Source organism: Triticum aestivum, chromosome 6D (assembly GCF_018294505.1).
Source record: "Triticum aestivum cultivar Chinese Spring chromosome 6D, IWGSC CS RefSeq v2.1, whole genome shotgun sequence".
NCBI classification, from domain to species: Eukaryota; Viridiplantae; Streptophyta; class Magnoliopsida; order Poales; family Poaceae; genus Triticum; species Triticum aestivum.
Genome location: NC_057811.1, coordinates 33,910,025 through 33,927,626, shown reverse-complemented (window position 1 = coordinate 33,927,626; position 17,602 = coordinate 33,910,025). Strand labels below are relative to the sequence as shown.

At 49.5% G+C, this 17,602-nt stretch overlaps 1 protein-coding gene and 1 long non-coding RNA gene across 2 annotated transcripts; one reads left to right on the top strand and one right to left on the bottom strand.

Moving 5' to 3' along the window:
- Nucleotides 1–4,963: 4,963 nt before the first annotated feature.
- Nucleotides 4,964–8,114, top strand: LOC123143294 (receptor-like protein EIX1). The gene has a single exon (XM_044562153.1). The coding sequence runs from the start codon at nucleotides 5,064–5,066 to the stop codon at nucleotides 7,818–7,820; it is 2,757 nt and encodes a 918-aa protein (XP_044418088.1). The 5' UTR covers nucleotides 4,964–5,063; the 3' UTR covers nucleotides 7,821–8,114.
- A 766-nt stretch (nucleotides 8,115–8,880) lies between these two features.
- Nucleotides 8,881–17,031, bottom strand: LOC123143293 (uncharacterized). Its single transcript, XR_006470779.1, has 3 exons — nucleotides 15,886–17,031; nucleotides 14,548–14,603; nucleotides 8,881–9,316 (listed from the first exon to the last, which is right to left on the bottom strand). It is a non-coding gene; the product is annotated as an uncharacterized lncRNA (long non-coding RNA).
- Between the last annotated feature and the right edge of the window lie 571 nt (nucleotides 17,032–17,602).

The window sequence follows — 17,602 nt, the reverse complement described above, 5'->3', positions numbered from 1 at the left end:
AGCCGACTAGACAGAGTCGGCCAAAAGGAACTCGGCAATAAAACTGAGAACAGAAAGAAGAAAAGAAGAGGACATACCGTGCGCGGCAGATGAGCTCGGCAATATGGCTCCTTGCCGAACTGCCACTCTGCGGAGAGTTTGCAGTTCGCAAGGTAGTTCACCATATGGGCCACCTTGTCGTGCGGCATGTCCTTGGTGCACATCCGGCTCAGATCAAGCTGGCCGCTCATCTGACAGATCAGATGAGGGCGGCTCTGGAGCGGGAGCACCCGACGCGTGACGAAGGCGGCCAGCAGGTCGGGCCCCGACAAGCCCTCCGACTGGATCATCACCCGCAGTCGGGCGACGGCTGCGGCTCCAGCCGGTGTCAGCATTACGGCCCGATAGGACCACTGGGGCCGCTTGCCCGCTGGTGGGCCGGCTACGTAAGCCGGCAGATTGACGTAGTCGCCCTGCGGGGCGATGTTCTTCACGTAGAAGTATGACTTTTGCCATAACTTCACCGACTGGATCAGCGTGATGACGGGGAAGGGGTTGTCGGCCGACACCCTCCGCATCGCGATGAAGGCGCCAGTCTGAGCCGGCACGCCCTGCATGCGCGTGCCCAGCTTGGACTGGAAGAACTCCCCCCAGAGCTCGAGGGTAGGGAGGACGCCGAGGTAGCCTTCGCACAAGGTGACGAAGGCAGACAGCAGCACCACCGCGTTCGGGGTGAGGTGGTGCGGCTGGAGCTGGTAGTTCTCGAGCCAAGAGCGGAAGAAGGCGCTCACGGGCAGGCCGATGCCGCGCAAGAAATGCGAGCGGAAGACCACCCGCTCGCCCTCCCGCGGCTCCGGCGTAATCTCCTTCGCCGGAGCGAGACGGACCTCCACCTTGTCCGCGCCGGGCAGCCGCCGCGTCTTGCGGAGGAATTCGACGTGATCCTCGTGGACGTTGGAGCCGTCCCAATCCCCGTCGTACTGCTCCGCGGCGGGAGGCATGGCGAAAACGAGCGCGGCGGCGGAGGAACGAGTGGTGGAAGAGCGCGGCAGCGAGGTGCTGTTGCAAGAAACGGCAGGAGTAAGAAGACGGTGGAAGGAGGAGGAGTGTGCGAGAGCCTGCCGCTCTCCCTCTCCCCCTACTTATAGCTTCGCGAGGTGAAGCCGGGGAGGCCGGACGTGGGGTGAGACGTGGGATTAACTGCACCCACTCCCCCCACGCCTCGCGATTATTACGCCCTAAAGGCGTGCCGAAACCGCCGCAGGGAGACATGCAGGCGGTTTCGGGCTACAGAGGATCCACGCCTGGGCCCGGGCGTGGGCGTGGCGGCCCCCACCCTGCGGCGACGTCCCGTCGCACGCGTGGGCTGGCAGGCTTTTTAGCCAAGAGAAGGCCACGTGGTTCGCAGGCGGCAAGTGGCCGGCCCGCGGCCCGGTGCACGCGCTGGCGAGCTCCCGCCCTCCGACTCCGAAATTTTTGGCCAAGACGGCGCGCCTAACCAAAGCCGGCTCCCAGCTGCCGGCTTGTCGAGATAGGAAGCTGATCGAGCTTCTCAACTCCTACCCAACCTCGAAGCCCAATCAGCTTCGGGGACTACTGTCGGAGTAAATGGCCACGGGTAGCCTAACCGACTGCCCCTGGCTCTTCCAAAGAATTATCAGGCCTTTGGGCCTTCAAGCATGTCAAGCATTGGGCCGCCTTCCCGGACCGGCTACTTCTGAAGCCGACTCTCAGAAGGCGACCCAGCCTCAGCAACCTCCCCCCAAGATAACCACGGGATGGCCGACTCCCCAGAGTCGGCCATGAAGAACGCCGACTCCCCAGAATCGGCCACGAGGAGCGCCGACTCCAAGAAGCCGGCCGAGACCGCACCCACCAAAACTACACCCACATAACAGTGACAAGACGGGGTGTGGCCACAGTGCGGCCCACTACCCCCGAAGCCCGAGGCAGGCATGGCCACAGGACGCCGTACGGGTCAGCCATCTCCCGTCCGGCTCGGCACTGTAGCCATGCTGGCCTCGACGTCATCCACGACAGACGCCAGTATGGCCCACAGGCGGCGGGCCCCTTTAGCCAGAGAGAGGCGCGAAGGCGGCCCGGCCTCCCCCAGTCGGCGAAGGGCGTAGCCGGCCCCCAGAAGCCGGCTACCCCCCTCCCTCAAAGCATGTGCCACATTAAGGAGACAAGACGAGGTAAGGCTACAGTGAGAGCCCACGAGGCGGCGCACTGTAGCCACGCTTACCTCGACGAAGCCCTCGTTATCAGGGACGAGGCTACAGTAAGCAGCCGCCGACAAGACCCTAGGCGGTGGGGCCGGCCTGTCGACCGAGAGGCCGGCAGCCGGCGGGACCCACCAGTCGGCAGGCCCCAGCGGCCGGCAGAGAAGCCGGCGAGCGTACACGCTGACGGCTGGGACCCGCGCCCAGCCGGATTACAATTGTACCCCCGGGGGGTAGGCCTATATAAACCCCTCGGGGCACCCATGCAAAGGGTTGGCTTCTTAGCATTACACACACACCGTAGAGAGAGGGAAGCAAGAGCTAGCCTTGCTCTTCTTCTCCCTGGAACCAAGTAGCTCCAGGAGCATTTGTAGCTACTCTTTCTGATCTAGTGATCATGCGGAGACCCCGCAGAGCAGGACTAGGGGTGTTATCTCCTCGGAGAGCCCCGAACCTGGGTAAGATTCGCCAGCGTGCATGTCTTCGCCTCATCCCGTTTCCAGGCACCGGCGACGTCTTACTGGCACCCACTATGATAAGCCATCCGTTGGCATATGTCGCACCTACCACCCGACACACACACATCCTTACTTGTGAGTCGATGGTCGACTTGCAACTGGGGGCCACGACAAAACACACACACACACACACACACGCCGCTAGTTGTGAGTTGATAGTCAACTTGCAACTGGGGGTCCTCAACAAACACCCCCCCCCCCTAGTTGTGAGTCGATGGGCTTCATGCAAGCCGGCTACAAACTATGACATGACCTTAGTTGTGACACGAAGGTGGACATGCAACTGGAGTACTTGCAAAAAATGCCCCAGGTGCAAGTTGAGGGTTGACTGGACACTGGGGCACAATTTTGACTCGGTGATTGATTTGCAACTAGGACAAACTGCAACTTTGAAATTAAAAACTATTCACGAATCGAGGGCGGATTTGCAAAACTGGGCAACTGAAACTACAAAGAATTCGATTGCTAGATGACTAGTTGCAAATGAGGTGACTACAAACTACAAAAAAAGGCCAAATTCCGAAGTCGAGGCGTTTACACTTACATAGACAGTAGAAATTTGATATGAAAAAAGTGCATCAACCAAAAAAGGTAAAAAAATAAATCGGCTAATAACAAAATTGGACACTGATGACATGGGCAAAAAGGTACATACCTAAAAAATTAAAAGAAAAAAAGAAATAGTGAAATATATCTAGAAAACTTCTTCTCAAAAATGACATGAACATGAGCGATTGCAATATCAAAAAAAAAAACTCACAACCATTGGCAGTTGTGCAAACTTCCTTCACTTCCGTATGCACAAGACTGAGCCTGTGACTACGTGAGCGAGGCTACAAGCTCGATCTCATAACGTCACCTAAAACAAAGCCCAACAGTTAAGCTCAAAAACAAACAAAGGCCGGCCCAACAAAAAAAACAGGAACCAGCCCGCCCTGCTGTAGCCCTCCGCCCCGATGTGACAACGCGACACCCCATGATCACGACTTGAGCGGATCACTCACGCACGAAATTAAAGACACAGAGATCTGATGATTGAACACTTAGATGTAAGATCACTAAAAAAACATCATATATGAGTTAGTCATTCTGATCTAAATAACCTTTAGATCCATCTAAGATTTGGATTCTCTCTGGATAAGAATTAGCAAACCTGATAATATATAGACGAATACTTCCACGATTATCAATAGGAAAGAGCCGTGTCCGACCGGGTCAACACTATTTACAAGGTGATGGTTTAATTTCCACAGAGATATTTGCATATGTCAGGGTGGACGGCACGAGCGGTCTTTTGAACCGGCTCGTGGCCCACTCGGTCCGGGCAGGCTCGGTCCTGGCCCGACAAAAAAATCGGCCGGTCCGGTCCCTCAAAACAAGACCGAAAATCGACCAGTCCAGTCCGGTTAAAGCTCGGGCCGACCGAGCAGACTGAAGAAGCAGCCGGCGGCATGGCGGGGCCATGGCCAGAGCGGGGCGGGGGCGTGGCTGGGGGCTTGCCGGGGGCATGTCGGGGGCTTGGCGGGGGCTTGGCGAGTGCGTGGCGGCCAAGGCGTGACAGGGCCACGCACCTGTGCCGCGACCGCCGCCGTCCAACGCACAAGCAGAGCACCACCGCATAACACCAAGGCCACCAGCCTTCCGGCGACGAACCATCACGTCTAGGAGTTCCTCCGTCGTGGGATCTATCATCTCCGTCAAAGAAATCGACGAGGGATGTCCTACATAACCGCATCAGCCATCGTTCCTTTCATCTCTGTCCACCGGCTGTCATGTCAGATTCGTCGCTGATGAGCGTCCCTCTGGTGTTCGTTTTGGTCATGTAGCTTCCTCTAATTCTTCTCAAACTCCCAGACATCTTTTCGATGAGCTGCGCTTCCTCTAGCAAGATATCTCTCCGATGAGCCGTCGCCGGAGCTCCAGAGCGCGCCCTGCCCATGTCTTGGCCGGTCCTCATGGTCCTCTCGGTCCGGCCCGAGCTCGGCCATTGCCGGTCCGGTCCCTGAAAACAGGACCGCGACGTTGCTCGGTCCGGTCCGGACCAGACCGCCGGTGGCCGGTCCAAACACCGGCTCGGACCGTGTCCACCCTGATGCATATGTGTGATCATCAATCCACCATTCGTAACGTGAGGTCGAGCGTGATCCACACAATACGACAGGCAGGACGACCAGACGACTGACGGCTTCCACACAATATGCATCTCTCATTTAGTCTCACTGGCTATGAACGACGCCTCCACGTCCTAAACAATCAGTCGATAAGCTATTGTACACAAAATACAGTACTCCTAAAGAGCTCCTGTTCCTGAAGCCTGTGTAAGCTATAGCGCTGCACTTTCGCTATGCATCGCTCGGTTGCCAGGCTGCTCGCCTTGCTCCTCGCCGCAGCCGTGTCCTGCGGCTTCTTCGTCGCCGCCCATGCCCGGCAGCTCCAGCCGGCCCATGCGGCTGGCGCGAGCTGCTTGCCGCGCGAGAGTGACGCACTGCTCGCCTTCAAGCAAGCCGTCAGCGACATCTACGACAACCTCGCCTCGTGGCAAAAACGGCACAAAGATTGTTGCCGGTGGAGGGGCGTCACCTGCAGCAACGAAACCGGCCATGTGATCGAGCTTGACATTGGTCGCACCTATTTGTTCGGCAAGATAAGTCCTTCCCTGCTTTCTCTCGAGCATCTGGAGTACCTAAATCTCAACTGGACCTACCTACTTGGACCAGACGGTACTTCTTTATTTCCAGAACTCTTGTGTTCTTTAAGCAACTTGAGGCACCTCGATCTCTCATGGACACAATTCTCTGGTAGATTGCCTGCTCAGCTTGCAAACCTTTCAAATTTGGAGTACCTTGATCTCTCAAACACAAATTTCTCTGGTAGGTTGCCTGCTCAGCTTGCAAACCTTTCAAACTTTGAGTACCTCGATCTCTCATGGACATCCCTGCACGGGCCTAATGGTCGCGCTCCAGAGTTCTCGTCTTGTAAAAACTTGAGACATCTCGATCTTAGAGGCACACCATTGTCTGGTAGAGTCTCTCCTCAGTTTTTCAACCTTTCAAAGTTAGAGTATCTCGACCTCTCCTGCACTAGCATGTCAGGTATACTGACGCCTCAGCTTGGAAACCTTTCAAACTTGCGACACCTTGACCTCAGTTCAATACAAGATATACACACATCAGATATCTCATGGTTAACTCATCTCCATTTCCTGGAATTTCTTGATATGAGTGACATAAATCTCAGCGGCGCGGATGTGTTTCTCGTGGCCAACACAATCCCATCTCTGAAGGCCCTTATTCTTGTCAGTTGCTCACTTCCAAATGCCAGCCAGTTGCTTACGCACGTAAACCTCACAAAACTAGAGCAGCTTGATCTCTCCAGTAACTATTTGGGCCACCGAATTGAAACATGTTGGTTCTGGAACCTAACAAGCATCAAGGAACTAACACTCGATTCAACCTATCTTTATGGTCCATTCCCTGATGTGCTAGGAGGTATGATTTCTCTCCAGCAGCTGGAATTTACCAACAACGGTAATTCAGCCACAATAACGGTGGACTTGAAAAATCTTTGTGATTTAGAGTACCTAGAGCTCGATCGGAGTCTTGCGTCTGGGAACCTGACAGATTTTGTGATGAAACTGCCACAATGTTCGTCCAGCAAATTGCAGTACTTGAGCTCAAATCACAACAATATGGCAGGAATGCTGCCAAATATGGTGGGGCACTTCACCAGCCTGGAGTACCTTTACCTTTATAATAACAGCATTACTGGAGCTATACCAACTGGGTTAGTGAATTGTACTAGTTTGCAATCAGTTTCTCTCGGTTTGAACCAACTAAGTGGACAGATACCAACATTGCCGAGAAGCCTCACTGAGGTGGACTTATCCATGAACAGCTTGTCGGGACCTTTGCCATCAGATTTTGGAGCTCCAGACCTTACAGTACTAAGTCTATCCTCCAATTACATCACTGGTCACGTTCCTAGACCTATTTGTAAGTTGCAAAACCTAGTTTTCTTGGATTTGTCCCGGAATATGTTTGTGGAAGAATTTCCTAGGTGTTCTTCAATGCCAAACTTGGCATTCCTATACTTAAGTAATAATAACTTCTCCGGAAATTTCCCGCCATTGCTCCAAAAATGCTCAGAATTGACTTTCCTAGATCTTGCAATGAACAAGTTCGATGGAGCACTACCAGTATGGATCGGAGACCTAGTGAACTTACGGTTTCTGCAGCTAAACAATAACATGTTCTATGGGGATATTCCAGCTAACATCACAAGTCTTGTACTACTTCAACAATTCAGTTTAGCGAGCAACAATATATCAGGATCAATTCCATCATCCTTGTCAAAATTAATAGGTATGACCCTGAAACATCTGCCAAGACTTGAATCACGGTGGACTGAAAACAGATTTCAGCGGCTGCCCGTGGATATTTTGTCTGTGGTGATGAAGCAGCAAGAGCTTAAGTTTAGCGGTAATGCAGTTATTGACATGGTCAGCATTGATTTGTCGCTCAACCACTTGACCGGTGAAATTCCAGATGAGATAACTTCTCTGAAAGGACTGTTGAGTTTGAATTTATCATGGAATCACCTGGGCCAGAAAATTCCTGTGAAGATTGGGGATATGAAATCACTGGAATCACTCGACTTGTCAAGGAACAATATCTCCGGTGAAATCCCAACGAGCCTATCAGATTTGACATATCTAAGCTTCTTGGACTTGTCATACAACAATCTTGCAGGAAGAATTCCAATAGGCCGTCAACTCGACACTCTGTATGCAGAAGATCCGTCCATGTACGATGGCAACAATCGCCTTTGCGGGCCTACTCTTCAAAGGAATTGCTCAGGCAGCAGTCCACCAGAGCATGGGAATCAACAGAGAAGTGAAAATTCTTATGACCAATTGATGTTCTTCTACATTGGGCTAACGTCTGGCTTTGTGGTTGGACTATGGCTTGTGTTCTGTGCTTTCTTGTTCAAAAGGGCGTGGAGATATGCCTACTTTTGCCTCTTCGACGAGCTATGTGACAGGGTGTACGTGATTGTTGTTGTTACTTGGGGCCGGATAAACACCAAGGCGGCTGCAGGTTGAGTGATGTGCTAAATCGATTAATGCCGGTGGCACTCTATTGTGCTCCATGAATAAATAAAGATGAAGAAGTATCTATTAGCAGCTTGTACAAGGTGATATGAACCTTTTCTGATGCATGTAACTGTTATTGGTTTGTACTCGTTGGTCCTGATGAACCCGGCACGTGATTTTAGCTTCCAGCTCTGTTTTGTTTCATGTCGATGGTTGATGTTTTGTAATACTGAACTGCACTAGCAGAGTAGCCTGTACAATTTTGTGCAGCTTGATATATTGTATTTGTGCGTGTTAAGCATACAAATTTTCTGGTTATTTTGCTAATTCTCAGCTGGCTAATTTTAACATTCTCATTCGTCTTAAAAGATGCATTCTAAGATTCTGTTTGGATTGGACGTGTACAACTTTAGCAAAAACAAACTTGTTTGTTTCAAGCGACTGTCTAATCTTGGCATAGAATCTCAGGTAGTACATGCAGCCAATGCAGATGGAAGCCAAAATATATATCAGATAGGAAAGCGCTCACCGACGAGTAAACAGAGGCGACGACTTCTGTATCTTGTACGGCCGCTGTTTCTGTTTGCCTACCAAGGCCACATGGAAATGGTTGATGTCTCCGGGAACACGAAGTGGTTGCCGGCGGCGATCGAGGTTTTTCCGTCTCGAATCCCGAGGGAATGTCCAGGCGGTTCTGAGTAGAGGCCGAAAGAACAGTACGAGAGGTACGAGAGGCTCATGGTGTAGGAACATCTTAGTAGCTCATAGGAATGCTTATTTAGAAATGTACGAGCGAGCCAGGTCGCAAATCGAATTTTTTTATCATATTCAGGGAGTACAAGCCTCAAGCAAGGGACTGCGTATAATCTTATCACTTGGAACTTCCTTCTACCCAAGCCATTTTCTACTCTTCACAGCACCAAGGAGTACTTCCACCAGAGTGAAATATCTTTTGACCCTGTGTTTGATATGAAGTATTCTCTTCGTCCCATAATATAAGACGTTTTTGCAAGCTAAACGTCTTACATTGTGGGACGGAGGAGTATTAAATATCCATGGTGGCCAAAACTGAAGAAATTAGGCGGCTCATAAAGCTTAGATAAAATGGTTTGTAACAGACGATTAAATGTGCCATAACCATCACTGCGTGCATTCAGTATTGTTTCTGCATCAACACATCAGCAGCTTCATATCAAGGACTAGGAAAATGAAACCTGAGCAACAAACAACTAATTCAGCAGAACTCGCACACTGGGCATTCCTGCAGCAAACATGTGATGTCTATCCTCCACAAAGAGTAATATGATTCAGCCACCTGCCTGATCATGCTACAAATTCAACCCATAGTAGCATCACTGCAGTGATGATACCTTTTCGGCACACAAGTGATTGTGTCTTCATGCCAGTTGACTAGTGTCTACATGCACAACATACAAAATGGACGAATCTACAGGGGGAGGAAAGCCACTTCTGCATCTCAACCACCGGAATGTAATTCTAGATACCTGCGGAAGCAATCAATTTCATCAGTCAAACCTATTTGTGTAAGGCATTCATGGAAAAGCTGTTAAAGTTAAAATCTCCCACAATTTCTCTATGACTCAAACAGTAAACGTTGGCTTCACAAGTAATGTGGACAAGTACCTAAAGCTCCAATTTTGGTTCCCCTCGGCATTAACACAATGCCAACAATACAAACATTGAGAAGCAATAGGTGATTTTTAGAATAGTGGCATGCCCAGCAATTTTAATGTCACCATCTGGTTTTTGGCTACATTTGATCATAGTATAGGCTAAGATACCGGTGATAAGTTCATTAGGCCTCGTACAATGCAAGGCGCTTAGGGGAGGTGCTTAGAGAAATAAATCAGTATTTTTTAAGCATCGATACTTATTTCTAGAGGGTAGACGCTTAATTAGGCATCTCTTCTAATAGGCACTGCTGTTTAAAAAAAGGTTTATTTTTCTAAGCACCTACCACTGTACAAGGCCTTAGAGGCCACTTTTGAACAGCCTAGCTTATCAAATCATTTGAGATGTTCTTTGTTATCATGGGCACATGAGGAGTTCATCGAGTAGAAAAGGAGAAACACCTGATTTTGAGCTTGAAGTCGTACTTTTTAGTAATGGCTAGCAAATCTAATCTAATTAAATACATGCGATTGAAGCCTCAATTAAGAGATCGTGCATCATCTTATTAGCACATACACTTCCTTCAATCTACAATGTATGTCATATTTTTTATGGTGTACAGCATCAAAAAAATACTTTGCCCACCTCTTTTAATGATAATATGTTAGTCAAAGATGGAATGCATAATGAAAGCAGTATTTAGGGTGAATCCAGCCAAAGAGTACTAGCGCATGGTGATTGCGGCCTGCAATTCGGTCACCCACGTTGACCCGTTCCAGCGCATGGTGTTGCGCCTCCAGGTCACGGCCCGTGCGCTCACGAGCTGGAGCGCCCGCACGGTCGGTGGCGTCCGCCTCAAGCTCGCAATCTCGCGGGAGCTGATCTTGAGATTTGACAAGGCGCAAGAGGACAGGGCCCTCACCCCTGATGAACGATGGCTACACTCCCAACTGAAGATATCCTACCTTGGGCTTGTCTCCCTGGAACGTACCATTGCTCGCCAACAGGCACGTATTGCCTCTCTGAAGGACGGAGACGCGAACAGCTCCTTCCATCTACAGAGCACCAACCGTCGACAGAAGAACACGATCCACACTATCACCATCGATGACCGTGTGCTCTCCGACCACAATGACATCGCAGACGCGGCCTTCACCCACTTCAACGCCTTGCTGGGCACCATCGCCGACCGCAACTGCTCGATGAACCTTTACGACCTCATCAAGCCGGCCGATGACCTTCTCGACCTTGAGGCGCCTTTCGGTGCCGAGGAGATTTGGCACGCAGTCCAACGGCTGCCCGCGCAAAAGGCGCCCAGTCCCGACGGCTTCACGGCTGAGTTCATCAAAGCCTGCTGGGCCACGGTGCGGCAGGATTTCACGGACGTATTCCAGCAGCTCTACCACATGCGTGGGAGGGCTTCGCCCGCCTCAACCAGGCACTGCTTACCTTGCTCCCCAAGCGCGCCGACACCGCCAGCTTCAGGGACTACAGGCCCATAAGCCTCATCCACCTCGTCGCCAAGGCCGCGAAACTGTTCTCGCTATGCCGCGCCCCAAAGCTGGATCGCCTCGTCAGCAACAACCAGAACGCGTTTATCCCCGGGCGCAGACTTCATGATAATTTCATTCTGGTCAAGCAGTTGGCACGCCTACTCCACCAACTCAAGGCAGCAAGAGCCCTCCTCAAGCTTGACCTGGCAAAAGCTTTCGAGACTCGATCTCTTGGTCGTTCGTCTTCGAGGTCCTGCAACGCTACGGTTTTGGCGCACGCTTCTGGGAGTGGCTGGCCATATTGCTATCCTCAACGAGCACTCAGGTGCTTATCAATGGCGCTCCAGGGCCCCCGATCTGGCACCGCTGTGGCTTCCGGCAAGGCGACCCGCTGTCTCCGTGGCTCTTTGTCCTTGTCGTCGACGTCCTCGACCGGCTCATCAATCGGGCAACCTCACTTGGGATACTACAGCAACTCCACCCACGGCGGCCGGTCCCGGCCATCTCGCTGTACACAGATAGCATTGTGCTGTTTTGTCATCCATGCCGACCGAGATCGTCGCGGTCAAGGAAATCCTCCAACTATTTGGCCACGCCTCCGGACTCCACGTCAACTACACCAAGAGCACGGCACCCTCATTCACTGCGGCAACCGTAGCGGTCCAGCTGCTCGGCTGCCCCATGGCCGAGCTCCCTATCACCTACCTGGGAATTCCCCTCACGGTTCGGCGACCCACTGCCGCGCAGCTGCAACCGCTCGTGAACAAGGTGCGGGGCCAGTTGCCATCCTGGAAAGCGAGGCTCATGAACAAGGCCGGGCGCCTCGCGACAGTGAAATCTATCCTCTGCGCGATCCCCATCCACCAACTGTTGTCCTTCGCGCCACCTATAAAAACCATCAAGCAGCTTGAGAAGATAGAACGAGGGTTCTTGTGGGCTGGCCGTGAGGCAGCCAATGGCGGCAACTGCCATGTCAACTGGCGCCGGACATGCTGCCCCATCGAGCTCGGATGCCTCGGAATTCCTGACCTGGAGCGCACCAGGATGGCGTTGCGCCTTCGATGGTTATGGCTGAGCCGCACTGACCAAACCAGGGCATGGAGCTGCCTTGGCTTGCAGTTCTCTGCAGACGAGCGGGCACTGTTCTTCGCCTGCATCGAGACGGTCCTGGGCAACGGCCATACATCCCTATTCTGGGACGACCGGTGGATCAATGGCCGCTCCATCAGCGAGATCGCACCACAGCTCCACGCCTGCATCCCCAAGCGCAAGAGAAAGGCATGAACTGTTGCGGAGGGGCTCCACGCCAATGCTTGGGCATGCGACATCGAGGGCACACTAGGTATCCATGAGATTGGCCAATACATACACCTCTGGAGGACCTTGGCGCGGACTACCCTGACCGAGGAACCTGACCAACTCCTTTGGAAGTGGACCACGAGCAGATCATACACCGCGAAGTCCTGGTACAAGGCTACCTTCCAGGGATCAATCCACAGCGTGTCCTGGAAATTCATATGGAAGAGTTGGGCACCGCCCTGGGTACGCTTCTTCCACTGGCTCGCTGACCAGGACCGATGCTGGACCGCCGACCGCTTGGCACGCCGTGGGCTGCAGCACCACGACCCTTGCCTCCTATGCTGCCAGGACCCCGAGACAGTGGACCATCTGCTCCTTCGATGCCCCTTCTCGAGTCAAGTTTGGCATGACATCATCGCTTGGCTAAGCATGTCTGTGCACGCCACCAAGCCATGAACCCTCCCTCCTGGACTGGTGGCACACTGCCAGGAAGGAGACACCGCAGTCCATGCGCAAAGGCCTGGCCTCCATGGCCTTGTTAACCCCTTGGATGATCTGGAAACACCGCAACAGTTGCGTCTTTGAGGGCGCCCTGCCTTCGGACAAGACTTTGTTGTGAAGATCAAGGAAGAGGCATTGCTCTGGGCCAAGGTGGGAGCTGGCGGCCTTCGCGACATCATACCCCAGACATGGGACGTGCACTGATTACCCCGTTTTTCATCAGCAGTTCTGTACCTCCTACGAGGATTGTAACATAAACCCTATCTTTTCAATACAAAGAAATGCAAAAATCTCTTTGCCTTTTCTGAAAAAAAAGCCTGTTTGGGTGTTAATTGTCATTTATTCATGTACAGGGCACAACATACAAATCACACTGGGACTCAACAGATCCATAACCACAAAAAATCAATCAAATACAATGCTGCAACCGGGTAAAGTAGAACACTAAAAGATCCCTGAGGCAGACGAAATGTAAATTATTCATTTGGCTACTACTCCCTCTGTAAAGAAATATAAGTTAGTGATCTAAACACTCTTAAATTTCTTTACAGAGGGAGTACTTAACATGTTAGCATTCTTATCTATGAGCAGACACAAACATATTCACAAGTTGGGATTGAGAATGGGCCCTAAGTCACTGGTCATCTGAGATATGAGGAGCTAGAGGGAGAAGAACCCGCACTACCAGAAGGAACTGGGCTAATAAGAGGGAGAAGAGTTCATACTACCAGAAGGTGGAGAGAAACTGAACACAAGGTAGCTACATGGAAGGGATGGCGAACAAAAGAGCACATCCAACAGGGAGAACATGAGTGAATCGAAGAGAAGGTGGTTAGGTTAAAGCATGATGAAGGGAATGTAAAGCTGAGAAGGATGGTGATGAGGAAGGAAAGCCTGGATAAATAATCCAAGACACAGCCAGCCATGTCCTCTCTTGCAATTTGGTAATTGGGAAATGGTAGTTAAAATGAAAGCAAAACAAAAATTCAAGACACCTCAACTCATGCAGAAGATAAGCCTACCTACTCAACCAACACATCATCGTATTTCTCTATATATAAAAGCAACAATCTTCTTCTTATTTAATTGAAAAAAAAGCAACAGTTTTGCCTCGGTTATAAAGAAAAGAATTCTTGAACGGTCAATATATATTAGTCCTTGTATATAATAGCAGAAGTTCTCCAGACACATTTGAGTCCGATCTCGCCTTCAAAATCAGACAATTCTTAAAATCGTCTAGATAGTCACTTCACTTCACTTAAAGTTTCTTTTCCTTGATAACACCGATGCGCCCATCAGCTAGGTTTTCAAGAAATAATTAATTTGCAAGAGACTTTTCATCAGATAGACTATTTTAAGAGGCTTTTAATAGAGAGGATTCTACAGGGCAAGGTTCACTCTATTTTTTTTATAAACAAGATTCATTCCATTCCCAGGTCGTCCTCAGCTCACTGAAGAACAGGGGTAATATATGCACTGTCGGTACATTTCATTTCTCAAGAAGACGACTCAAATTCAGAAATGCTGTGGGACTAGAGTACAAATTCAAACACACATAAAAATAATGAAACGTTATGGGCATAAGCAGAGATCATGGTACATGAGCAAACCACGCTGAAAAATATTTGTGCGCAAACAAAATAGTGCATACAATGCAAGCAAATGAACTGCAAGATTCAGAGACAGGGCCAACGCTAAGCAAGTTCATTTCTCTTCCTGCCAGTTCGAATATTGCCTACATGAGTCACATAACAGATGGCGATTCACAGTTGAGAAGATTAATTTCATTTCTGCATACGGAATGGACGAACCTGCAGCGCATAATCCATTTCTGCATCTCAGATAACGAAATCCTAACTGTTGATACCTGTAGAGAAACCAATACCATCATCAGCCAGACTGATCTGTAATATCCCAACTTATCTCACAATTTTGTTTGATTCAAACACTGGAAAATTGCGCCAGAAGCTCAAAACTGAATCAACTCAGCATTACTGGACAAAACCAGCATTATATAGAGAGAAGAGCAATAGGAGATCAATTAATTTGTAGCAGCACATCTTCAATTCCTATTGTTAGCATATTCTAAAGTTTTTCACTGCATCTGGTCTTGTCATTTTTATCATGTGTTCAGTTCAACAAATATTAAACATCCAGAATGATCAAAATCAAAGAAAATAGACTGCACAGAAACAACATGTTTTTAGAAGAACAGGGCCCTGCCACAGTACCGTTATCGAAAATGAAACCAACATTCGAACAGAGTGCCAGTACGTGGAGAATGGCCGAATGCCAACCCAGCAGAGCACAAAGAAAATTGTAGTTTGGATCAGAAAAACTATATTGGATGTTATCCGAGTTTAACTAACAAAAAGAGGCATGCTGACAAATATATAACCAAACCGCTTAAGATTAGCATAATTATACAATAACAACTGCAAGCGATCTTTAGGTATCATAATGATCCTGAATGAGCAATAATGTGCAAGCAATTTCATTCCCATATTAATAAAAGAAGTTTAAAGCCAAATGTTAGGGCATTGTTAGTTATCAAATATTTGCATTGATGGAACAACAAATAAATCATCCTCAAACTTGAAACTTGACATACACACAGAAAAAACTCAATTCAATGTAGCAACCAGCAAAAGTAAAAAAAATACCCTTGAAGGACAGGAAAGAAAAAATATTCCATTTGGCTACTACTAATAGATAGTTGCCTGCTCAGTCAATACATCATGTTATGTATTGTGCAAAAGTTTAACTCCATCATGTCCACCCCCAATGCCCATGTCTACAAGAATAGGAAGTCCAGGAACCAATGAGATTCCAACAAACAGTTAAATGCGTACAAGGGGGCGCTAACTAGATCTATACACACTGCTATAATTCCAGAAAACAATTCAGCTGTATCTGACAATGAAATTGAGTATGGCAATAGGCCCGCAACAATAAAAAATAGTTTGCTAATTATACACAGAATTTGCCAATCTGCCTCAAATATATTATTTCTGCCAGTCATTCTGTTCGTTGTTTTACTCTATGAACATCTAAAGTGTAAACAGATAAAACGTTTGCTACCTCTGACTCGAACCACATAACTCAGCAATAACAACACGAGAATATCAAATAACTTGGTTTCTTTTTACCTGCAGTATAGACACCTTCGAATGGATAATAGTGACGCCAGGAGAAACTGCGGTAGGATTCAAAAAGTTTCTTTAACTGCAATGATTTAACCTGAAGCATAAAGATGTCGCCGATAAATGCCCACAATAACACCACATTATTGTCCTCAGCAAAACCGAGTATCCTTGGGCTCTGACTGCCCTCCTCTGAATTCATGGAAAGTAGCTTGTCTAGTGCAACAGTTCTTCCCAGCACCCATGAAGCTACACCATCACAGTCCGTCTTCCTCTTCCATAACTGGAAGCAGTTCCCCGAAATGAAGAGGAAACCAAGGCCACCACCATCCGCCCGCATAACCGTGAACAAGCAACTGTCGACATAGAAGATGTCCACTGGCACATTTATCACACTTAGGCTCTGCCTATCCAAATTAAATTCAAGTATTCCAACTCAATTCCCAAAAAGCAACCAGTAAAGGGAATTCCCAACCATCACAAGCACATGTCATGGTAAACCCTGGTGGGTACATCAGGATCATCCGCCGGAAGCAGTGTTGACACGAGATTACTCCATACACCGGTCTCCGACGAGTACACCTGAGGCCACAGCCTGTGTAAGTTGCCTACCAAGACAACCTGGAAATGGTGGGCCTCTCCGGCAGCACGAAGCACCGCTCCGTTAATCATGGTTTCCTCCTTGTCGAACCCTGGGGGGATGTCTAGGCGGTGCTGGTCACCCGTGACGGGATCCCATACCAGGAGCAGGTTCCCAGTCCAAAGGAAGATGAGCATGAGGCCATGGCGGCATCCGAGGATCATGAATGTGTCGCCGCTGTCGATGGGAAAGGAGAAGCAACCGAGCAACCCAGCGTAGGAGGTACCTTGGACGAAGCAACCGAGCAGGGGAGGGTTGCGGCGGTGGTGCTCGCGGAAGCGGCGGAGAAATCGGGCGTCGGATACGATGCGCCCCCAGAGCTTACAGGCGAGGGAAGCGCGGGGGAGGGAGGACGGCAGCGGGGGGAGGCGGAGGAGGATCTCGGAGAGGAGGTCTTCGTCGTCCAGCGGCGCCGCCGCCGCCGCCGACGAGCTAGGGTGGCTGCTCATCTCCTCACCTATGCGGGATCTGCTTTTTTTTAAGGGAGATGCGGGATCTGCTGGACTGGAAGAGTGAAGAGGTTTTTTTTTTAGGTGCACTGCAGGCTCTCCAACGAGACAATGAAGAAGAAGAGCCCAAAAGGGAAGATCACATCGGGAAGCCCAAAACAAGGTTGGAGACTGAAGCCCACGAAGAGTGTAAAACCCAAGAAGGTTTTGAAGTTTGTGAATTCTCAGGGAAATAAAATCACAAAACAACATAGTGATACGTAGGGATGTACCGGATCAACCTACTTATTTTTAGGAAATATAACCTACTTCTAAAAATATGGCCACTTGTGTCCTGGAGAATTTGTGCTACCTTTTCTCGTTCTTCTCTCCCGAACTCAACTAATCATATTTTTGGACAATTTTTAGGTGGCTATAATTCATCCCTAATTCCCTATATTTTTTTTTCAAGTTATTGGGAGTTTCCTTTAAACTTGTAAGTTCACGAAATGTAATGCATACTGGTGTGGACCTCTACAACATATAAACCATGCTCCACCGTGCCGGCTGTCATAGTGAAGATGATATTGTATGAAATGATGTGCATGTGGCTTTATTCCACCAAAGAAATCTTTTGGACCATGCACTACACTCC

Coding starts and splice junctions, on each gene's coding strand:
- LOC123143294 (XM_044562153.1), top strand. CDS start 5,064: ATGCATCGCTCGGTTGCCAGGCTGCTCGCCTTGCTCCTCGCCGCAGCC.